General features: G+C 45.1%; 1 protein-coding gene across 11 annotated transcripts in view; it reads left to right on the forward strand.

Moving 5' to 3' along the window:
- Positions 1–23,013, forward strand: part of SASH1 (SAM and SH3 domain containing 1) — an 843,335-nt gene extending 820,322 nt beyond the window's left edge. For all 11 annotated transcript variants that reach the window (XM_075924386.1, XM_075924390.1, XM_075924391.1 and 8 more), the window contains 3 exons: positions 2,529–3,655; positions 6,690–6,821; positions 19,256–23,013. In XM_075924386.1, the coding sequence (XP_075780501.1) occupies positions 2,529–3,655; positions 6,690–6,821; positions 19,256–19,516 (1,520 nt within the window). In that variant the 3' untranslated portion in view covers positions 19,517–23,013. The remainder of the gene's footprint in view (positions 1–2,528; positions 3,656–6,689; positions 6,822–19,255) is intronic.
- The last annotated feature ends 1,372 nt before the right edge of the window (positions 23,014–24,385 follow it).

Here is a 24,385-nt window from a genome sequence, read left to right on the forward strand (position 1 = left end):
ATGGGCACAACAAAGAAAGGCATAACATTTCCTAACAGGCTTCTCTCATTCATGTTTTAAGATGTGTTCAGAGAGTGTTAAATGAATTAGCTCTTATGAGGTAACATTAAATAAGATGTGTTTTGGGGGGGACGTTTCCTACCCTTCTCCTGAAATGTTGCAGCTTTCTAAAATGATGCCATGTTTTGTAAGCCGTCTGAAAGAGGAGCCAATGAGCATGTAAGAAATAAATTTCCCTCTTGATTAACAAGTTATTTCTTTGCATGTGTGAAGTTTTGGAGACATGCTATCCTGGAGTGAAGCAGGCATGTGGACATGTATTAGACTTCAGATACAAAGCAATCACTGGGTATTATTCAGAAGTCAACTCTTAGTATCTTCCAGATAAAACTCTGAATGCAAGTTGTATTGAAAGGAATCATCCATCGCTGAAAAGTAGTGCACTTTAAATATGAATGAAACTGAGTTCTCTGAATGAAGCCTGCCTTTAGGTAGTAATTAATTGGCTCTAGGTGCCATTTAGCTGAAATTGTTTTTATTTCTTTTTGGGTTGAATGAGAGCTTTCAAACATGAGTTTTTGCACCTGCTCTGACATTAGAAAATTCTGATCTGTCTTTAAAGATATTAAGGGGTCCTTGTCACTCAGAAAGGAACTGTTCAGTAGATGCTGTCACTTTGGGTTCTTACCTGATTTGGAGGGATTTCACTATTCTGATCAAAGAGCTAAGCGTCACTTGTGAATGATCTTGCATCTCCCATCCATGAAAACTAAATCAGTATCGGTTCCTTCACTTTCTTCAGATTGATTTTTGCCCTTGTTAGTTGTGCAGTGCAGTTTTGACAAAAGTATGCAAAATCTTTGCATACAGCCTCTGGTTTATATTATTCTGCCTGGGTCTGGCCTAATCAAGATGCAACAACCAGTCTAGTTACCTTTCAGTGTGCCCCTTGACTAAGCTGTACCCTAATATAAAAAGACTCCTTACAAATAATAGGTAAGATTGAAATTGGGTGTTCAGTGTGACAATTTACTCTAAAAATGGCATGAAGGGTGGTCTTGATTTTTCTGTCATCCCTGATAACTTTTCCCAGGATCTGGGAGTCAGGCTTGGTTCTTTGCTAATCACACCCCATCAGTGCAGCTCCACTTCTTAGGGCTCAGTCCTGCAAGGTGAGGAGGACTCTGCAAGCCACTTACGCAAATATTTAATGGATCTGCTCTATGTGCTTCAACTTAAGCATAGCATTTCAATATTTTGCTAGAGCCAATTCAGATTAATATGAAGCATGTTAATAGCTCCATGGGAATTAGCATTAAGGATTTGCGTAAGTACTTTGCATGTTGAGACCGTGTGCTCAGCTCTCACAGGACTGAGCCTTCAGCATGTCCTGTGCTAATGCAGGCACCCATTGAAGGCTAATGGTGTTGCACAAATATAACTAGAAGGCACAGTGTGGTCAGAGGACTCTATAATAATGACCATGAAGTATGAGATAGAGAGAGCCTGACAGTCAGATACCAAACCAGGGGTGCTGGAACAATTTGTATAGTGTGGGGGAGCTGAAAGCCATTGAACCAAATTGTAACTCCTATATACAATGGAAACTACTTCCAGATATGGGGACCTGCTGCAAACTTAGTCTTGTAACAAGGAGGGCTGTGGTTTTGGGTTCTGGAATGGCTGAATGTGGAACATTTTGCTTTCATAGAAGAAGGTTTTTAATGACCTTCAGGATCCAATACTGGGAAAATCTATACAGCATGCAAAAGACTGACTAGAAGTTTATAAGAAGATAGATATAGAAAGTATATTATGTAAGTGAACTTTCTGTTTTTCTACACAGTAAAAATCACCAGTTCCAAGATGCATAAAATGATTCAATCATTCAGTAACTGTTCTACATTTTACAGTACTCTCTGTCTTAAGATAAAAAAAGACTTAAAAATGAGGCTGCATCTTAGTAAGACCTACAGAGCTTTTTGTCATCTCCATCAACCAATCTATGAAAACATACCTGTTATGGAACATGCAGAACTTGCTCTTGTAAAATGATCTGTCTCAAACAGTGAACGAAAAATATTACTATACTTCCCAGACTTTCCATTCTAGGAGGACATTCAGATTTAAGACGAATGTATGGATAGTCCATTTGAAACACTTATCCCTTTCAAAATATGACATTTAACTGATAACATTCCTCAACTGGTAAACACAGCCCTGGAAAGAGGCTAATGCAATCCTAAAATAATTCAAATTGCTTCATGGTTTCCCTTAGTAAACAGTCACTGTGCAATTTCTCTGCAGGAGTCAAATCTGTTAGCATAATTTATAGGATATAACTACAATAAAAAAAAAGGTATATTAACCCAGCTAGACACCAGAAAAAAGGAACAAGACCTAGACATGCCTTCATTTCCCAATGAAGAATCTTTGTGTTTCAAAGGCATTTAATGATGATACATGTACCTGGAGGTGATTCTTTTGTATATTTTTCCCACAATGGTTTGTAATTTCTTTGTTTTTAGGCAAGACTCGGAAGACCTCTCTGCTGCCCACAAAGTCAGCCAGTGAGCACTGCTTTAATAGAAGCCAATTGCCAAATTATCCAACTCTGCCTTTAACTAAATCAGTGGAAGCTCTTCAGCAAGGGAAGAAGGATATCCGGTTGAGCTGCAAGCATCATGCTCCCAAAAGCTGCATCAAGCCTCCAAATATCACAGATCTGAAGAAGAACCGCAGAAGTTTACCAGCAGCTGTCTGTCGGAGCTGTGAGACTCTGAATGGCACCCAGAATGTGGCTAAGTGGCCAAGATCTCAGTCACTGGATGACCTCCAAAGAGAATCCAGCACTGACCTACAGAACACTAGCAAGAAAGTAGATTCTTTCCCTCAGGGTATATTGGATATATCGAAAAAGATGACTGTTTCTGCCCTGAAGCCTAAGGCTCCTGAGGGTGGCATGAGGGCAGAAGACAATTTGCATAAGCAAAGTAAAGGAACTGCTGATTCTCAGAAGGGAAAAGCTAGGACATTGGACTGCTCAGTAACAGAGACTTCATGTGGGGCCCCTGTTCAGCACCTGCCTAAATGCTGGGAGGTTCATTCTACTTCAGTTATACACAGTGTAACAAGGACACCTCTGGAGAAGTCTCACAAAAGTATTCAGATCCTTGAAAGGTCTGATAATCCTTCAGTCCTGAAGAAAGGACTGAAAGCTGACCAGAAGGGCATGAGCGAGGCAAGAATTCAGTCAAAAAATCCTTCACAGCCACCACCTGTCCCTGCCAAAAAAAGCCGAGAACGCCTTTCTAATGGACTATATCATCCCCCTATGACCCTAAGTGGAGCCCTTTCCAGTCCAGATGCACCATGTTTGCCAGTAAAAAAGATCAATCCATCCAGCCCCATTGATTGCTGCGTTATACCTGCTTGTAGGCCCTCTTCTGAGCAGCCCAGCACCCCACCAAGCACGCTGCCCCCTTGGTTAGCTGAGCTTCCAGAGACTGCTAGCATTCAGCAACATGTGGTAAAGCTAGGCCCTGCGTTATCCAGGAAAGTCTCTTGTACTAGAGGACTGGATCTGGAAATGTTGGTAGAAAACAAGTTGCAGTCTGAAGAGATTGATCTCACAGAGGAACCATATTCAGACAAGGTGAGAAGGGGCTATTGCTCAAACATTTTAACTCTATAACAGCTAATTTTTCATTGTGTCTGGTGCATTGTTCACCAGCAACTGGGCTAATTTGTCCTCTATAAACCATTGGAAAAGATGGAAATATGTTTCAGGCACTCTGTTGTTAGTCTGTTCTCTGTATCTCAGGCCTCACACCCAAAGCCAGCCTTTCAGTAACAGTCAAGTAAATAGCTGGTATTGGGGCCTTGTTGCTTTGAGCTCTGCATTTTCTGCAAGCTCTGCTTCTTCCAGCATAGGCCTGTTCTTTTCCAGCTATAGGGTTTGAGGGAGGGGAAAGAACCACATAAGTCCCCCTTGCTGAAGAGTAGGGAGGTAACAAGAAGGCAACTCATAGCCATCTTCCCACTTCCCATGAGTTTGGGATCCAGGCTGACCCTGATTACGCCAGCACAATGATGCCCACTAATTCTGTCTTTTCTATCTCATACCAGTGATGCTTCTCAGAACTAAGGTGGGTGCAGAAACCTTAGCTGGAACTTTTAGAAGAGCTCAGTACTGTACTCTCAGATGGAGGAACCCAGCACCCAGTGTGCAGAGCTATTGCATTTGGGAAAATCTCATGTGTAAATAGATGCCTAAATGGGAACTGAGCCCCTCTGAAAATCAGGACCCATGCTGACTTTGAGGGGAGAATAGAGGCAGTTCAATAACCCAAAGTTGCAGACTTACTATTAATTACACAACCAGCAACAGGCATTAGACATTAGGCAGCTTGTTTTGATGTCCATTTTTTGTCTGTCCAAAAACCTTGTGAGTAGCCTTTACGGGAATAAAAGGGTTTGGAAAAAATATATAGATACACACACTTCAACTGAGGATTGATTTTGAACTGGGAAAGCAAAAGGGGAAACTAATCAGTTGAAGTCCTATATCCATGCTGGGTAAAATGCAACAAAGAGAATAAATGGTGAAAGTCAGTCCAGTTACATGGTTTGCATTTTAATGATGTAAAGCAGTGATACTCTGCCCTGAACAGTTAAATCTATCTGATCAAGTTGCAGAAAACAAGGCCATAATTTTGTAATGGCGCTGTCATGCTCCACTGATATGTGAAAGCACTCTGTTATCATAGTGCAGAAGGTACACTGAGTGATACAATGAAAGAGTATAGTGTACAGCAGTGTTTCTCAACCTTATCCCCTTTAAAAAAAATAAGTACCCCTGTTTTAAAAAAAAAAATTAAGTGTCCCCAGTGCCTACAGTTTTTAGACACACATTTTTTTTCTACCATTGGAACACACTTGTTAAAACAACTGAATCGAAGTTGGGAGGGCGATGAAATGTTTGGGTGTAAAAAGTACAAAAATAATAAAGCTCTGTAAAACTAAAAACAAAAATTCAGTTTTCTCCAAATTTCAGTTGTGTTGACGTACTCCCCCCCACCCCTTAGGTCTCTCAAGTTGCCCCTAAGGGTACTCATACCACTGATTGAGAAACACTGATGTACAGTTCCATCTCCCATTCCTGCCACATCTTCCTGGCTGCTGGGAGGGAAGCTATATATCCCACTCCACAGGGACCATCTCTTTGTTATGGTTATATTGGGGATGCAAAATGTTAATCAGTTAACTGGTTACCCAGTAAGCATTACCCCCTTGCCAGCATGTTTACTGGGTAATTGGTTAAGCAGAGGACCTAGTCAGTGGGAGTTGCCACTCCTGCCCCACCCTCCCACAGCAGCTTGGCTGGGAGGACCCCTACTGCAGCAGGCCTGCAGGGCCTTAGCAGCCCCCTCTGCCTGTGGGGCCCAAGTAGTCCCCACTGCTCATCTTTTAATCAGTTAACCAATTTAGGCAGTTTTTACATCCCTAGTTTGTATTACACCTATCACAATGGGGTCCTGGTCCAGAATAACAGTTCTAGGTGCTACCTGAATACAAATAATATTCAACAGCCACATCTAGCTCAATTCCAACTAAGTTCCACATACAGGACCATGGCTCCAGTTTGCTCTAATTCGCGCTGGATATTAAATTTAGTTCATGAAAAGATTATTGCTGCCCTGTTTAAAAGAGTCAGTCACAAATCCGAAAGACTGTATGAAGTTAGCATAATGGCTATGGATGATGAGGGAATCTCTCTTTCACTATAATAGCAGTACTGGAGGGACAGGCATATGAATCTAGTGATGTGGAAATAGAATTTTAATTGTAAAGGTGTAAAACACCAAGGCTGTGTCTAAACTGGCAAATTTTTCTGCAAAAGCAGCTGCTTTTGTGGAAAAACTTGCCAGCTGTCTACACTGGCCGCTTGAATTTCTGCAAGAACACTGAAGATCTCATGTAAGATTGTCAGTGTTCTTGCGGAAATGCTATGCTGCTCCCGTTCGGGCAAAAGCCCTCTTGCGCAAATGCTTTTGCGCAAGAGGGCCAGTGTAGACAACACGGTATTGTTTTGCGCAAAAAAGCCCTGATCGCGAAAATGGCGATCGGGGCTTTTTTGCGGAAAAGCGCGTCTAGATTGGCACGGACGCTTTTCTGCAAAAAGTGCTTTTGCGGAAAAGCGTCTGTGCCAATCTAGACGCGCTTTTCCGCAAATGCTTTTAACGGAAAACTTTTCCATTAAAAGCATTTGCGGAAAATCATGCCAGACTAGATGTAGCCCAGGGTTTTGGAAGGGTAAAATATATCCAGCATAAGAGCAAAAGCCAACTTTTAATGGGTGGCTAGGAAGAAATGTTCCTTGTCATAGGCCTCCATAACGGCCTATTGGCTCATTGTTGGAGACAGGATGATGGGCTTTGATGAATCACTGCTGTGACCATCCCTGTGTTCCTAATGCCCACTAATTCTGATCACTATTTCCCTAAATCTGCCAGACATCTCCCAAATTGTACAAGTCAAGACCCAGGAAATTGATAATGATCAGATCTAAAGCTCCCCTGGTTATTTTACATTTAATGTTTGTAACTCTTTTATTGACTTGTATTGCTTCTGGGTTTTCTTTCTTGTCCTTTGCCTTCCTTACTTCCTGGCTGGGTGGCAATTTGCAGCATGGTCGCTGTGGGGTTCCTGAAGCTCTGGTGCAGAGATACTCTGAGGACCTAGCGCAGCCTGAAAAGGACGTTGCTACAAACATGGACCAAATCCGAGTGAAGCAGTTGAGGAAGCAGCACCGCATGGCAGTGAGTGTCTCTGCATTCCATGTTCTTTGTTCATAAGCACCTAGTTAAAATTTACTGAAATGATGGTTAAGTGTGCTGGTTTCTTAGCCCAGGAGACGGTCCATGTTCATGCAGATATAGCACAGGTAGCAGCATGGCACACTACCCCTCATCCTTCCCTCCTATGTGTTGCAGCATGGAAAATCACTTCTTGTATTGAGAGAAAAGTTACATCTCCCTGCACATTTAGTCTCTGGTATCTCTGAGACTGCTAACACTGGTCCTGATGCCAATGGAATGGTGTTTCTGCAGGTTGTAGATATTAGAGGGTATGTCTACACTACAGAGTTAGTTCGAACTAACAGACGTTAGTTCGAACTAACTTTAATAGGCACTACACTAGCGCTCCGCTAGTTCGAATTAAATTCGAACTAGCGGAGCGCTTAGTTCGAACTAGGTAAACCTCATTTTACGAGGATTAAGCCTAGTTCGAACTAGCTAGTTCGAATTAAGGGCTGTGTAGACCCTTAATTCGAACTAGTGGGAGGCTAAGGCTTCCCAGGTTTCCCTGATGGCCACTCTGGCCAATACCAGGGAAACTCTATGCCCCCCTCCCGGCCCCGGACCCCTTAAAGGGGCACGGGCTGGCTACGGTGCCAGTGCCAGGTGCAAGCCTGCCAGCACCCAGCCAGCATACCCTGCACCTGGCACAGATCGAGCCAGCCACCCGATGCCCCCCAGCCCTCCCCCTCTTCCCGGGACCAAGCTGGCGGCTCCCGGGAGCTTGCCCGGGACCGCAAGAGGCGGGCACCCGCCTGGGCTAGTGCAGACATCATGGACCTCGTCCACGATCTCCGCACTAGGCACACGAAGGTGGCCGTCTAGGGCAGGAGAGCTGCCAGCCTGGCCACCCAGGATCAGGTGTGCATGAAAATCAAGGGGGTCCACTGAGACCCCCGAGCCCTGAGCTTACAATGGCCATCCTGGGTCAGACCAAAGGTCCATCTAGCCCAGTAGCCTGTCTGCCGACACCACTCCTACCCCCTGGCTAATACCACTCCATGGACCCAACCTCCATACTTGATCTCACTTCCCTTTAAACTCTGTTCTAGTTCTAGCCTTCACAGCCTCCTGCAGCAAGTCGTTCCACAGGTTGACTCTTTGCTTTCTGAAGAACAACTTTCTGTTACTAGTTTGAAGCCTGCTACCCATTCCTTTCCTTTGGTGTCCTCTAGTCCTTCTTTATGGGAACTAATGAAGAACTTTTCTGTATGCACCATCTCCACCCAACTCCTGCTTTTAGAGACCTCTATCCTGTCTCCCCTCCGTCTCCTCTTTTCTAAGCTGAGAAGTCCCAGTCTCTTTAGCCTCTCTTCATATGGGACCTGTTCCCAACCCCTGATCATTTTAGTTGCCCTCCCCTCTCCCACCTCCTTTTCCCAGTCTCCCCCAGTTTTGTTCAATAAAGACAGATTCCATTTTTGAACACAATTGTCCTTTATTTTGTACATCAAGAAAAGGGGCTAGGGAAGGGTAAGTGGAAGGAGGTGAGGGAGGAATGGGGCACGAGCTTCCGATAGGGAGGACTGGGCTGGCTCTGTGGGCTTCTGGGGGTGGAAGCTCTCCTGCAGCCCCCCAATTGCCCCCTCTCCCCAGATGGCAGCCTGTGGCAAGTGGAGCCGGGCTGATGGCCGAGTGGTGTGATGTGCCCAGTGTGGGCACTCCGGGCACTCCAAGCCAGGACTGGTTTTCAAGCGGGGCACCCCTGAGAACTGTCTGTCCGGGGTGGGGGTCGGGACCCTTTAAGCACAGCCCTCGGCTAGCCTGAGACAGCATCTCCATGCTCTAAGTCCTCCTCTGATGCCCTGCCGGCACTGCTTCCGGCCATCCTTAAGCCCTGTTCAGGGTCCACTTAATGTGGACATGCTAGTTCAAATTAACAAAACGCTAATTCGAACTAGTTTTTAGTTCTAGACGCGTTAGTTCAAATTAGCTTAGTTCGAATTAACTAATTCGAACTAAGTTAGTTCGAATTAGCGCTGTAGTGTAGACATACCCAGACTGTTTAGCACTGGAGTAACATCAGTTCCATTTTCCATATGCCATTACTGTCAAAGGATGAATTTAAACAAATGACCATGTTAAAATATGAACCATCACTTTCTCCCCTTATCCCCACCCTTTATTTACTTATCAAATGCTCCTAAGTATCAAAATCATGGGAAAAGCCCTCAAAGCTGCTTATGATTTTCTGAGAATTTTCTGTCTATGGAGGACTAAAAACAATAGACAAGGTCAGTACTCTGTTTCCATAGTGACAGGACAGTCCAAGAATCTGAATCATACAGATTGGTATTTAGAGCTATACTTACCTGCCTGGAGAGAAACTCACAGCTGGATGATTCTGGCCACCTCTTGTTTAAATATTAATGAAAAATATGTTGTAGCATCTTTTTCTTGTTTATCCCTGGCTACTACTTTATGTGAACTGCTTTTCTGCTGGCATACTTTTTCAGTTAGGGGACGAGACAGCAACATGTGGTAATAAAATGAGCCGAAAATTTCACTGCAAAAACATTCAACGTCTAGGAAATGCCGCGAGGAAATGCCCCCAAGAGCACAATAAAATTCCTGTTTAAAGGCAGATGTGTAGTTAATAAAGGCAAACGTGAGAGGGAAAGCAGAAATGTCTTGAATCAACATACAAGTTTTGGAATCAGGACCGTGTTGTGCTCGGAACAATGACAGCAAATGGAAGGCTCTTCTTAGTTTGTGCCGCCTTCTATCAGTCTCAGGCTCTTTCCTTTCTCATAGCTGCTAATGCAGGGATGGGCAACCAGAAATGGTGGATGGGCAGCATGAGTAGCCCTTCTTCACCTCAGAAGGCCCATGGCCCACTGGAGCTCCATCTGTGGTTCATGGACGCCCTGGCTATTCCCCTCCCCGTGCATTTCTCTTGCACCGGAGCAACAGAGCACAGCACTTCCCTGCTCCTCTCCCCTCCCAGCACTTTTGGAGCGTCTGAATCACCTGATTCACGTTCCTCCTCTTCCTTCCCTCCATGCCAGACCTGTAATACCACAAACAGCTGATTTCTGGTGTTCTAGCTCTGGGACAGAGGGAGCATGAGCAAGTAATTGTGGGCCTCTGGTCCCCCTATGCATTAAAGCTATATGTGGGAGGGAGAAAGCCAGGGGCGCCAAAGGTTGCCCACTACTATGCTAATGTGTACACACCAGAAGTTAGGAGGAGAAAAAACATGTCTGGATTTTGCTCAGTATTTGGACATTATGAAATGATTTGCTCTATCTCTGGAGTGAATCCAAGATGAAGGCCAAGACTTGTATAGAAGGCCTCTATGAAGCCTGAGTTCAGTGATGATATTCTTAAAAGGATGGTAGTTTTTTGCTCCTTCTCCTTCAAATGACAAATCTGCTACCAAGAATGTCATTGTTTAAATTGCATTCTTTTAACTGTGTGAATAGATGTTAACGGTCACGTGCATTGTTCCCTGTAAGTTGTGCACTTGGGTGGCCACCCAGGAAAGATTCAAGTGTTGCCCAGCTGTTTAGCAGAGTGCCCACAGCCAATAGTATGTGTAACTCATGGTACACATCTTCACATGTCTTGGTGCACATAACAAAAAATATTCCACACACGCAGAAAATATTAGACAGAACATTGGTCATGTTATAGCAAGAAAGATAGATGAAGGAAAGTATAGGTCTATGTTGAGTGGAGGAAGAAACCTAATAACAGGCTATACCAAGAAGGCTGAGATGTTGTGTCTATTTTGCTTCAGTCTTCACTAAAGAAGTGAATTGTGAGCAGGTGCTTTATACAATTAATGTTAATAACAAGGGGGAAGAGACCATAAGTCAGAACAGAGAAGGAACAAGTTTAAGAATAGTTAGATAAATCAGCAGAAACTAATGAAATTCTCCCTCTGGTATTTAAGAGACTATTTGAAGCAATCTTGAACAGACTATTAATCAATTTTATAAGGAAGAGTCATCACGGATTTGTCAAGAACAAATCATGCTAAGGAAACCTAGGGGTTTTTTTGTTTGTTTGTTTTTGACGTGGTTATTTTCCTAATGAATAGGGAAGGAAGCAGCAGATGTCATATCTTGATTTTAGTAAGGCTTCTGGATGCAGTCCCACATGACATTCTCATAAGCAAACTAGGCAAATGTTGTTTGCTGAAATGACTATATGGTGGGTGCTTAGGTGGTTGAAAAAAATCATTCAGACAGTAGTTATCAATCATTTGCTCAGACATCTATGTTGGGTCTGCTACTATTCAATATCATTAATGACTTGGATAATGGAGTGGGGAGTATGCTTATAAAATTAGAAAATGACACCACAGTGGAGGCGTTGCAAGCACTTTAGAGGACAGAATTTGAATTCAAAACCATCTTGACAAATTAGAGAACTGGTCTGAAATCAGTCAGACAAAGTTCAGTAAAGACTAAGGCAAAATACTACACTTTGGAAAGAAACATCAGACACAACTACAAAATGGAAATAACTGACTAGGTTGGGGTGGGCAAAAGTCTCTCAGTGGGCTGGATCCGGCCCGCCCAGGACTTTGATCCACCCCGTGAGATAGTTCCAGGCCCTGCCCCCTGGCGTGTTGCATGGGAGCCAGAAATGGGCGAGCCCTCTTAACTGCTTCCGTTTAAAGGGTTTGCACCTTCCCCGTGCCTGTCAGGCAACATGTTGTCCAGCAGCTGCGGGGAAGGCGTGAGCCCTTTAAATAGAAGCAGTTGAAAGGACTTATGTATCCTGGCATCACGCTAATGGCACTGGGACAGCTGAAATGGGGGGCCCACCATCCTGCCTTAGTTACAACAGAGACCATCCCCTCCTTTCTGACATGCGAAACACCGTGAAGCAGAGCGGCCAGAGATGGTTAGAGTGAAAAGGGGGCCACAAAAGCACCAGTAGGCGAGTGCCAAAGGGAATCGGGGTGTAGAGACCAACCTTGGGTGACCCAGGAGTCTTTCTGCTTCTGGGGCAGAGTCTTGGAGCAGGGTGAGGTCAGAAAGGGACGGCGGTGGTACAGAAAAAGAAAGGGAACCGAGAAATGCATCTGGGGAAAGTTCTATGGCAGCAACATGTTTAGAAGTGGCATCAGCAAATGCATTACCCTTAGCAACATCAGTATGTGCTGTGGAGTGGCCAGGGCACTTAACAATAGCTAAGGTAGATGGGAGTAAAACTGCATACAGGAGAGCAGCAATGTAGGGGCCATTCTTGATAGGGGTACCAGCAGAGGTAAGGAAACCCCAAGCTTGCCAGAGGGTGCCAAAGTCATGTACAAGCCCAAAAGCATATCGAGAATTGGTGTAAATGTGGCGGACCGTCCCTCAGCCAGAAAGCAAGCGCAGGTTAGGGCAGCTAGTTCAGCAACTTGTGCTGAGGTCACAGAAGGTAAAAGTGCAGCTTCAAGGGTTTCAGAGAGTGATACCACAGCATATCCTGCAAGGAGATGACCTTGGCTGTCTTGAAAGCAGGAACCATCAGTGAATAACACAAGGTTGGAGTTAGAGAGAGGGACATCAGAAAGGTTGGGGCGCGGGACGGTGACAGCAGAGACAGTTGCAAAGCAGTCGTGGGGTTCACCGTCATCAGACAGAGGAAGTAGAGTGACAGGGATCAACTGAGAACAGTGCTTTATGGTGATATGCAAAGCCGAAAGCAGTAAAAGTTCGTACCTAGTGAGGCGGGCGGAGGAAAGGTGAGCTGTATTACGTTGTAGCCAGAGAGTTTCTACAGAGTGAGGGACCATGAGAGAAAGAGGAGAGTGGAGGACAAGGAACTCAGACATTTTGACTAGGTGTGCCGCAGTAGCCACAGCACACAAACGGGGGGCGTATACCCTGGGCAACAGGATCCAAGGTGCAGAGAAATAAGCCACTGGATGATTTTTGTCACCATGCTCCTGAGTAAGAACCCCAAGTGCACAACCAGATTGCTCAGGGCAGAAAAGAGTAAAAAGCTTAAAGTACAGGCAGTCCCCGGGTTACGTACAAGATAGGGACTGTAGGTTTGTTCTTAAGTTGAATCTGTACGTAAGTCGGAACTGGCGTCCAGATTCAGCCGCTGCTGAAACTGACCGCCAGTTCTGACTTACATACAGAATCAACTTAAGAACCGCAAGCGTCCCAAGTCAGCTGCTGCTGAAACTGATCAGCAGCTGATTCCAGGAAGCCTGGGGCAGAGCAACTCTGCCTCAGGCTTCCTGTAGTCAGCGCTGGTCAGTTTCAGCAGCCGCTAAATCAGGACGCCCGGGGCAGAGCAGCTGGGGTGCTGCTGGGTTGCTCCAGTAGCGCCGCTCCTCGGCGCTACTGGACCAACCCAGCAGCACCCCATCTGCTCTGCCCCAGGCGTCCTGATTCAGCCGCTGCTGAAACTGACCAGCAGCGGCTGAATCAGACCAGAGCAGCTGGGGTGCTGCTGGGTTGGTCCAGTAGCGCCCAGAGCGGCGCTGCAGGACCAACCGGCAGCACCCCAGCTGCTCTGCCACAGGGGCCCGAAGAAAAGCCTAGTCTGCTGGGGGGGGTACTAGCTGCGCCCCCCCCCCCCCCACACCCTAGCAGACCAGGAAGATGCGGGCGGCGGACCGAGACGCACCGCAGTCCCGCCGCCTGGGTCCTCCGCGGCTTTGCTCCCCGTCTCCCTGGTCTGCTGGAGACCAGCAGACCAGGGAGACGGGGAGCAAAGCCTCTGAGGACGCCGGCAGCGGGACAGCCGCGGGGCATCTGGGCTGTCCCGCTGCCGGCTTTCCCCACGGCTTTGCAAAGCCTCGGGGAAGCCGGCAGCGGAGCAGCCCAGGCGCTCCTGGGTTGCCCCGCTGCCCGAGGCGCCCCCCCCCCCCCCCCCGGCGGCTTTGCAAAGCCGGCAGCGGAGCAGGAAGACGCAGAGCAAAGCCGCTGCCCTCCGCCCCCCCCCCCCCCGGCGGCTTTGCAAAGTGGCGGGGGGGCTCGGGCAGCAAGGCAACTCAGGTGTGCCTGGGCTGCTCTGCTGCCGGCTTCCCCGAGGCTTTGCAAAGCCGCGGGGGGGGGGGGGGTAGCGGCTTTGCTCCGCGTCTTCCTGGTCTGCAGACCAGGGAGATGCGGAGCAGCTTTTCTCGCCCGGAGTACACGGGCGGCGGGACCACGAGGTCCCGCCGCCCGTGTACTCCGGGGCAGCCCCATTTGTAACTGCGGATCCGACGTAAGTCGGAGACTGCCTGTAGTTAGGCAACCCTAAGGCGGGGGCAGTGAGAAGCACTAAGTCAGTTTCTGAGGCAGATAATGAAGGGGAACAGAGGAGTAGATCATTTACATATTGGACCAATGTGGACCCAGAGGGGAAGACCAGGTCAGCGAGGTCTCTGGCTAATGCTTGGGAAATGTAAGACGGGTTTTCTGTGTACCCCTAGGAAAGTGTGGTCCATGTGTACTGCTGCCCCTTGTAAGAAAAGGCAAAAAGATATTGGGACTTAGGGTGAACCGGGACAGAAAAGAAAGCAGAACACAGATCAACAACAGTAAAATGAGTTGCATCTGGCGGGATAGAAGCCAGAATAGTTGCTGGGTGTTAGGGACTACAGGAAAGGTGGGTACGACAATGCGGTTAATGGCTCGAAGATCCTGAACAAACAGCCATGATTTCCCATCGGCCTTTCAAACTGGGAGATTAGAGGTGTTACAGGGGGTGGAACAGGGGACAATAATGTTTTGTTCCCGCAGGGTGGACATGACCGGAGCTGAAACCTCTAAATCCCAAAAACCCAGTCCCACGACCCCTTCTCTGACCTCATCCCCGTTCTTGGTACCCTCCCTGTTCCCGGTACTGTCTGCCCTGCCCTGAATAATGCTGTATATGCAGAGCCATTAACTTTTGTGAGGACTGCTCCTCTTTCCTGTTTAGAGTGCAGTGGCAAGGCTCTGCCACTGCTTGCAATTTGTCCATGGTCTTGGCCTCCCATCCAACACTTATTCACTTTAACATACTGCTAATAGTAGGTAGGAGGCCATTAACAAACGCATGCGCCAGGGCGCCCTGTCCATTTTCACCTGGTGGCTGTATACCAGAATGTTGCAGAAAAAAATCCATCAGTTAGTTGGGTGTGATAGTTGCCTGGGCTTTCTCTCTTTTGTTATTTACAGCAATATATGGTCGTCCAGTTGGTTTTTGGAGTCCATATTTGGGGAATGGCCTCATGCAGGCGTTTAGCTTGATTCTTACATTTGTTCTGGTAGGCAGTGTCGGGACCAGTGTCTGGCAAAATAGAAGGACGCTCAGCGGTGGGCCAATTTGCTGTCAGGAGTCTTTTTTTTTTTTATGCTCACTAGGGGTTACAAGTAGCTTACACAGTTGCAGGAGGTCTGCCTCAGAGGGTTCATAGGCACTGCACACTAGCAAAAATTCCTCTGCAAATTTGGTAGGATTTTCCTGGGGCTTTGGAAAGCCTTTTACAATTGAGTGGAGCTCTGTGTGGGTCCAGGGTTTATAACTCCAAGTGGGACCGGTCTGGGTCTTCTCGGAGGCCAGGGTAAAGGGGAGTGCTTGGGCTGGTGGTGGGAGAGGAGGTTTCCAATAAAGCTTTTAACTTATAATTACAATTTTTAAGGAAAGCGAGCTTCGATTCAGTCCATCTATGATTTGCCTCTTCCCACTACTGCATGAAGCAATCTACCTCTCCTCTAGCCAATTTACTTTTGGGGAGGCCAAGTTTGTCTTTTAAGACATCACTCGGTCTTTGTCCCAAGATCCTAAGCATGGCCACTGTGATTTGGGATCCCCCAGAGTCAATCTAGACCATTTTTCCAGAAATGTACAGGGGTCCGGACCCTTTCTAAAATACATAAACTGAGCCGGGGTCCCTTTAGGGAAGTGCCCCCGCTTAGACGTCTAGTTACCCATACAGGAGGACTTCATACACCAATCACACAAAGAGGAAATTCGGGTTCGTCAGAGCGGTGCCCAGTGCAACACACAAAAGAAGCCCACAGGCTACTGCCTCAATCGCCCTTGCGTTTACTCCAAGGATTTTATCCAAGGTGCAGTGCGGCTGCGATTGTGCAGATTCCAGTCACACAGACCGCGGGGACAGGAGCCCCTTGGTCAGCCAGTCCCCGGACAGGGACAGCTCCCAGACTCACTCACACCACAGGGAAGACAGATAGACACAGAGACAAGACAGTCCTCAGTCCAGAAATAATTACCTGACCAGAGTCCTGATGTTAGATCCCGGGATCCCTACCAGAACAGAGCGGGAACCAACAGGTTCAATGGTGTAGACTTCACTGTGGTTGTGCACCTTTCCATTCTGGCAGAGGACCGCTCAGGCCAAATGCCCAGGTGCCAGCTGCCACGGTTGTCCTGCACAGCCTCAGTGAAGATGGTTGCCATCTCAGTGGATCCTCCAAATTGTCAGAGTCAGAGAGGACTCAGAGATTTGTCAGACTGCTCTGTTTATTAGCAAAGCCGCTCTGCTAAATGCACCCAGAAAATGTGAGTACCATACAAGATTCAAATGCCTTGATTTATACAGTCAAAAGAAAGCCAAGTTAACAAGATTAAAAGAGAGGCAAAACTTCACATGATTAGTATGAGGCTAGTCAAGTATCTTCATTTGCACATCAAGTACACAGCAATCTCCTGTCTATATCTCCCTGGTTATCTCAATTGCTTTCTGCCTCACACCTAGGCTACGTCTACACTGGCATGATTTCCCGAAAATGCTTTTAACAGAAAACTTTTCCGTTAAAAGATTTTTTGGAAAAGCATGTCTAGATTGGCAGGATGCTTTTCCGCAAAAGCACTTTTTGCGGAAAAGCGTCCGTGGCCAATCTAGACGCGGTTTTCCGCAAAAAAAAGCCCCGATCGCCATTTTTGCGATCGGGGCTTTTTTGCAGAAAACACTACTGTGCTGTTTACACTGGCCCTTTTGCGCAAAAGTATTTCGGAAAAAGACTTTTGCCCAAACGGGAGCAGCATAGTATTTCTGTCAAATCACTGACGATCTTAAATGAGATCATCAGTGCTTTTCCGGAAATTCAAGTGGCCAGTGTAGACAGCTGGCAAGTTTTTCCTCAAAATCAGATGATTTGCTGAAAAACTTGCCAGTCTAGACACAGCCCTAATGTTTTCTTTTCCTGTTACCCCAGGTATACCTGGCTAGCACTTTGATCTGCATACCTACAAACAACATTAACACCATTAACATAATTTCTTCTTTCCTGTTCAGAGACAAACAGTGATCCTTCAACTTATTCAATTATTACAGTATAATTCATCTTTCTCTTACAATATAATTCTTTCTACTTTCACAAATAGAAGCAGTTGAAAGGGCTTATGTATCCTGGTTCCCTGGCAAAACACGAATGGCACTGGGACCTGCTTAAATGCAAGCAGTTGACTGGGCTCGCAGCTCCCTTTAACGGCTTCTATTTAAGGAGCTTGTGCCTTCCCCTCGGCTGCCAGGCAACGTGTTGCCCAATGGGCACAGAGAAGGTGCAAGCCCTTTTAATAGAAGCAATTGAAAGGGCTAGCAGCTCCCAGCGCCATACTAGCCCATTGCTTGGAAGCCAGGGAGGTGCAAGCCCCTTTCAACTGCTCCTGTTTAAAGGACTTGTGCCTTCCCTATAGCTGTCCCAGCCCCAGGGAAGGCGTGAGCCCTTTAAATAGAAGCAGTTGAAAGGGATCTAGTGTCTCGGGCTCCCAGGCTATGCACTAGCAGCGAAGCCGGGAGCAGCAAGCCCTTTAAATAGCAGGAATTGAAAGGGCTCGCAGCTCCCATTCCCTGCTAACTTGTTCCTTGGGAGCCACAGAGGAGGCGAAGCCCTTTCAATACCTGCTATTTAAAGGCTCCACCTCTGCCACGTGAGGCCCCACCCTTCCGAGATGACCTATAACCACTTCAAAAAACGTTTGAAGTAGCCCTTGTTCAGAAATTATTGTCCACCCTGGGCTAGGTGGTAGTATTGCAAACAAGGATCTGCAGGTTAGTGAATTAATTAATATTACTCATTAAGATTAATTAATATTCTGGGATTCATTAACAGCAGTGTCATATGTAAGCAACTGGAGGTAATTGTTTTATTCTGCTCAGCACTAATGAAGCCTCAGCTGGAGTATTTTACCCAGTTTGGGACACCACTCCTTTAAAAAAAATTTTTATATATATGGCTAAAGGAAAGAAGTCCAGATGACAGCAAGAAATATAACAAAAGGTTTAGAAAAATATTACCTGAGGGGAAAGGTTCAAAGAAAACTGGGCACATTTAGTCTTGAGAAAAGACTGAGCAGGGACCTGATAAGTCTTCAAATATGTGAAGGGCTGTTATAGAAAGGAAGACGATCGATCTCCACACCTGCTAAAGATAGAACAAGAAATAATGGGCTTAATTTGCAGCAAGGGATGTTCAGTTTAGAAAGGAGAACCTTTTTAACTATAGGGCTACTTAAGCTCTGGAATAGGTTTCCAAGGGAGTTTGTGGAATCCCACTGGCTGGAAGAATAGATAAAATAAACATGTCGGAGATGGTCTAGATATGCTTGATTCTGACTTAGACTTGCAGGACAGAATAGATAACTTCAAGGTCTCTTCCAACTCCTAATTTTATATCCTGGCCAGTCTAGACATACAGAGGGGAGCCAGGTCATGCCGGGGTGCACCTGTGCTCCTGGAGAATGATCCTAGAACCAAAAGATCCAATCCTATAATTTTGCACCCATCTTTTTATATGTTTTAGCCCAGAGATCCTGTCCTAGCCCACTGCTCCAGGGCACTGTATGACCATGAGTCACCAGTTCATGGCAGATGTAACTTGGATCTTTTTCTTGATGGGGCTTTTGTCTGTTTCTTGGGTAGATTCTGTTGCAGGGCTTACAGGCTCGCTCACATTGTTCTTCAGCCATCAGGCTGGTGTTGGCAGCTGGTCACCCTAAGAGGCTGGCTTTGAGGTCTGATCCCTTTACCTACATGCACACGCACGCGCACACACACACAAATTCACACTTAAATGAGATGACCTATTCACACACCCCTAACTTAAAGCAGAGGTAAGACAGAATAATGTTTAAAACATGGTTTCAGATACAATTTGGGTCACTTCAGTTACAATATATTAAAAAGTCATTACAATAGCAGATTCTTCAAAGGCAATTCTTAACAGGCTACTACCAAATTAATCCAAAAGTAGTTAACACTGTTTCATTTATAAAATCCCATCCATAAAAATTGGGCTGCAATTCATGGTTACATAACATCACATTGATAGACATAATTCCTTAAAGGGGTGATTTCATTCTTCAGCCCTACATTTCTCCTTGCCTAATACATATAGGAAGAATACCTTGAAATAGTTTTTTTTTCTATTCAGAGGGATTCAGAGGAAGACAGAGTAAACTAAGCAATCAAAAGATCACATTTTGTTTTCTCTTTCTCTACCCAGATTCCAAGTGGAGGGCTCACTGAAATCTGCCGAAAACCTGTATCTCCTGGACATATCACATCTATAAGTGACTGGCTGGTATCAATTGGCCTGCCTATGTATTCTAACTCCCTCACAGAAGCAGGATTCAATACTCTGAGCAAAGTGCCTTCTCTGTCACAAACTTGCCTTCAAGAAGCTGGCATCACAGATGAGAGGCACATAAGTAAGCTCCTGGCAGCAGCAAGACTCTTCAAACCTATTGATCCAGAAGTAATTTAACATGCTCTGGAATGTGGCACTCCCTGACTGAGCTGCTTCTTGCACCAGTTTTGCCCTAATTTCTCCACACAGCAAATGGGATCAAACAGGCGGACCCCAAGGATGGGCAAATATACTCCTCAGAGGATCTTCCTTTCTTTCTGTATCTGGCAACGAAGAGAGAAAAGAAGCAACCGCCAGGTAACAGAGGTGTGGTACTTTCTTACACCTCAAGAGCAAAGTATTTTAGTTCTGAAAGTGCACAGGGTTAGCCTGTGATCAGACAGCACCCCATGTGGCCATGTGAACATTAAGCTAAAAAAGGTATGACATTCTCCACAAGATTGTGACAGATAAGCCCACTGTCAGCCCTCCTTCTGTTGCAAGGTCTCTGTAACGTTGGGTCCCTGTTACCTAGCATCAGTGCTGACAGCCACATACAAGCCAAGGTGCCACTCACCGGTAAAAGCTGTTTTGCAAATCTTGGGGTTTTTGTTTGCTTGTTTTAGCAATCAGATGGTAAATACATGCCCTTTAAAAAAATAATCTCTGTTGCTTGTATAGTTCCTGTAGACCATAGAGCCTTTAGCTGGGCCAAAATAATGGACTGGAATTAGTTTACAATATTGACCATTTCTGTTGTTCCAATACAGCTAACCTAACAGAGTCCCCAACTCCTTTTGTGTACAGAATTGCGGTCATTTTTGTAACTGCTTTCTAGCAACCAGCTTTTTTATTTGCCTTAAAATAAGCTTGTAAGCAGTATCTAGTGTTCACTTATCTGTATCCAGCCTTGCTTCATCCTGTTGTTGTCCCATGGCACTTAGGGTGATTTTGAGTTAAAGTAATTTCGTAAATTGTCTTATAACCTCTTCTATTTGTAGAGGTGCTTTTGCAAATGCAGTTTTCATTGTCAGGGTAACTATTTGTTCACAGTGGTCTGCGTTTGCTGCTGTTACTAAAATGTTCAAAGTTATCATGGCTTGTATATATGTAACTGCTTTTCATTTTAATCATATTTTTATGTACTGTGTTATACCGTCAATCATTGTACTGCAGCTTTGACTTGGTATTCTGACCATATCAGTTCAAAACATTGGTTTCTTCAAATGAAAGATTGCCCAAAGGAAACAACATGCATCAGAAAAGCAAACTGTGTCCCATAGAAAGCATCAGAGCAGTAATTTCACTGCATGGACAAAAAAAACCCATCACCCTCAGAATCTTATGAATTATACTGTAGTCTGCCTAGTATTGAGTATTTCATATTTCTTCTCTTTGGAAGAAAGTGTCATTGTGTAATGCTGGACAAACCATTTATGTCCATTAAATAGTTACCCTATTTTCTGTCTAAACCAATGTAAAATCTCCCGTTCACAGCTGTGGATACTAACAGATTTTATTTTTATACATAGGCATTCATTTTATATACCAAATACAGATCACAATGAATAGTAATTAACTAGATTTTTTTGGTGTCTATATCCTATGTACTTTTCTTTCACTTACAGTAGTGAAAACTCTTAAACTTAGACAGAATAGGCTTTCCTTTGGCAGGTGAAGGGGAAGATGTAATCTAGTGAACTGAACACAGGCTTAGAACTCTCTATTACCAACCCTACCACTAGCTTGCTATGTTAATTCAGGCAAGTCACTTCCCTCTCTGTGACTCAATTTTTCCACTCATAAAACAAGGATAATGATAATTCTTCTTCTTGATAAAGTGCATTCAAATTGATGAAGTGCTGAAAGGGCACTGTTAATATTGCCTACTCTATTTAAATCAGGTATGCTGTAAATTTTACCTAAAATGATAATCTGGCTCTGAGTGTCCATTTTATTTACTTAATTTCAGTTACCACCAGCTTCGGTTGTTATCTCTTCTGCCCTAAATTCTGCCATCAGAATTAAACACAGCATAACTAATTCCTTGTATCATCTGAAATCGTTCTGGATCTTGTCTTAAAACCTAATAGTGCATTTCTCTGTGGAACTGGTATACTAGTAATATTTGGTGACAGAATGTGTGCTATAACCAACTGCTTTTGCACAAATGGCTAAACTCTTACAAAAGAGCAAAGTGCTTATTGTATGGGCCTTGGCTGTTATAACAATGATTTGTCTGTCATCCTTCTCTAAAGCTTAAAGGGAAGCCTATAGAAAACAATAGCTAAAGGAGCATTGAGACACCCACTGATAGGTGGGGTGGGGTCACCAGTGATTAAGAGTAAGCAGGAGAATGCCCATTAGGAGTTTGGGGGAGAGGGGGTGTGCAAGAGACTGCTTACTATGCACAGTTTGAGTCTCAAACATCATCTAAAACAAAATGAAAACAATTTCTGCTCATCAAGGGCAAATCCCTCACCTTAATTTCTTTTTGAAACCTGATTAATAAGAGGAGCCTCGTAGGTGAGAGAAACAATCTGGATTTCTGAAGCTCTCCATGCTCCAAACTGCCTTTTGGATGAAGTAATAGCATGGAGAAATCAAAACGCACTTATCAATACTTTGCTACGGGGGGGGGGGGGGGGGGAATTCTGAATTAAAGTCTTTGTGATTTGTGTTGTTCATTTTGCTCTTTGATCTGGTTTTTAGATTCTGCCATTCAATCTTTTTGGTTTTTGTTATATTTTAGCATATATTTTCTTCTTAGAAAAGCCCTTACACTGCTCAGCTTGTGAGCTTCTCCTGCTGGTTTTAGTGAACAGGGCAGGTGGGGGATTGCAACAATAAATTTCCTTTTGAAGTGCAACACTAAGCAAATGTTAGCTCATTGGCTACTGGGATTAAGCACAAAGGGAACACTGTTAATGAAATCCTGATCTTCTCTTCTCAGACAAGTACTGCTCTGTGTCCACTGTGTGCAACTCTAACTTGAAAAGCTATTTGATAAGGGAAGAAGCATGCCCAAAATTATTATCAATCAGCATTACAATTATAAGCTCCTATTAATACCCACGTATTGCCATCTGAGTAACTGTGCTATACTTCATGTCCCAGACCCTGTGCTCTTATATGAGTCTAGCTTTGGATGCACACTGGGAGCATGGGCATTAAGTATTATATTATTCTGCCAGGTCATTCTCCCTAAGAGAAGCAATAGAGGTCGATTCACCAAGTCACAGCTGTACAGTTGTGCTGTATTATTTTTAGAATAAATAATACATTTGGTCCAAGATACTGTCACCCTTAATTAATACCCTCTATGGAAACAAAACTGTAACAACTAACAATGTTGCACTTTCTGTATATGAAATCAGTATTTAAATAACTTATTTTTCTCCATTTGCTGTTCTTAAATGATGTAAGTAGCTGTAATATACCAGTACCCGATATGTCCTTGCAGTTTTGCTTCAACCTGAGAAAGCTGTGTATTGTAAAGAAAACAACATGAATGTGTAAAGATTATTGTGCTTTCATTTAGCAAAAAAAATTGACAAAAGGGTTTTCCTGTGTATCAAACCTCGTCTATAATTGTCATATTGTTCATAGACAAAAATAAATACATTTCCTCAGTCTCATCTCTCTCTCCTTTAACTCCAATATCATGAAAGTGAATGGAATGGAGACATTACCTCTGATTGAAAGAAGAGGGATTAAGGGCTGTACTTTTCCTTTTGCAGGCTTTGTGGTGATGATTACAGACAACCCTTTCAAACTTGAGTGCCTAAAGTCAGACATACTGTGGCGAAGTCCGGGCTAAGCCCCGTAGGTCCTGTGCCTCCTGGCGGATGTGTGTGCCTCAGAGGCTCACAGTGTCCCTAGTACTGCCATGATGGCTAGGGTACTCCACTACCAGAGCCTTTTCTCCATCATTGGCCAGTCCAGTGTCCTTTTTCCCCACCCTACTGGCCCTTCCAGCCAGAGGGGAGGGTTGCGGGGAACCCGGTCCCACCCACTTGCTCCGGGTTCCAGCCCAGGGCCCTATGGGTGGGGGCAGCCCCGAGCAGGCCATGTAGCGTTGCCCTTACCCCCCTGAGCAGTAGGCCTGGGCCACTTCCCCAACCCTTCCGACGCTACCTCCTTCCTGATGCTGTAGAGCAGTGGTTTCCAACCTTTTTACACACAAACTCACTTTTTAAAATGACAGAAAAAGCCAAGATCTACTGCCCCGCCCCTTCTTCTCTATTCTCCTCCTCTCCATCACTTGCTATCCCTAACCCTTATACTGCTGCTTTTCCCCCCCAATTATTCTGTAGGAAGAGGTTTTCCCAACATTTGCCCTGTCTAGACTGGACCAAATGTCAGAAAAAGCCCCTTCTGTTAGAAGTTTCCTTATTCCTCGTGGAAAGAGGAATATAGGGTGACCGAAAGAGCACGTTTGCTCTTCCACTTTTTTTAGTGGAAGAACAAACACATCCCTGGATGCAGAAGAGTTTTTCTGGGATATCTCCAGAATCCTGAAAAACTCCTGGGCTATGTCTACACTCGCAACTTCTTGCACGAGTAATATGCAAATGAGTCTAAGCATGATATATCACCGAGCCTCATTTGCAAACCTAATGAGCCACCATGTTTTTCAGAAGAGGCTCTTGCGCAAGAAGGAGCGTCTACACTGCCCCTTCTTGTGCAAGAAAAACCCTCTTGCACAATGCGGTTCTTCCTGAAAAGTAATCGGTGTAACGGCATTGCGCAAGAGCCTCTTCTGAAAAAAAATGGTGGCTCATTAGGTATGCAAATGAGGCTCGGCAATATTCCACACTTAGCCGCATTTGCATATTACTCGCACAAAAAGCCGCGAGTGTAGACATAGCCCTGCAGTCTAGCCGTACCCTCGCTGGGTTGAGGCAGGATGTGTAGGCTCTGGGGTGGGAATGAGGGATTTGGGTGTGGGAAGGGGTGAGAGCTGCAAGCTCTGGGAGGAAATCTGGATGCAGGAGGAGGTGGAGA

This window comes from Pelodiscus sinensis, chromosome 3 (assembly GCF_049634645.1).
Source record: "Pelodiscus sinensis isolate JC-2024 chromosome 3, ASM4963464v1, whole genome shotgun sequence".
Classification (NCBI taxonomy): domain Eukaryota; kingdom Metazoa; phylum Chordata; order Testudines; family Trionychidae; genus Pelodiscus; species Pelodiscus sinensis.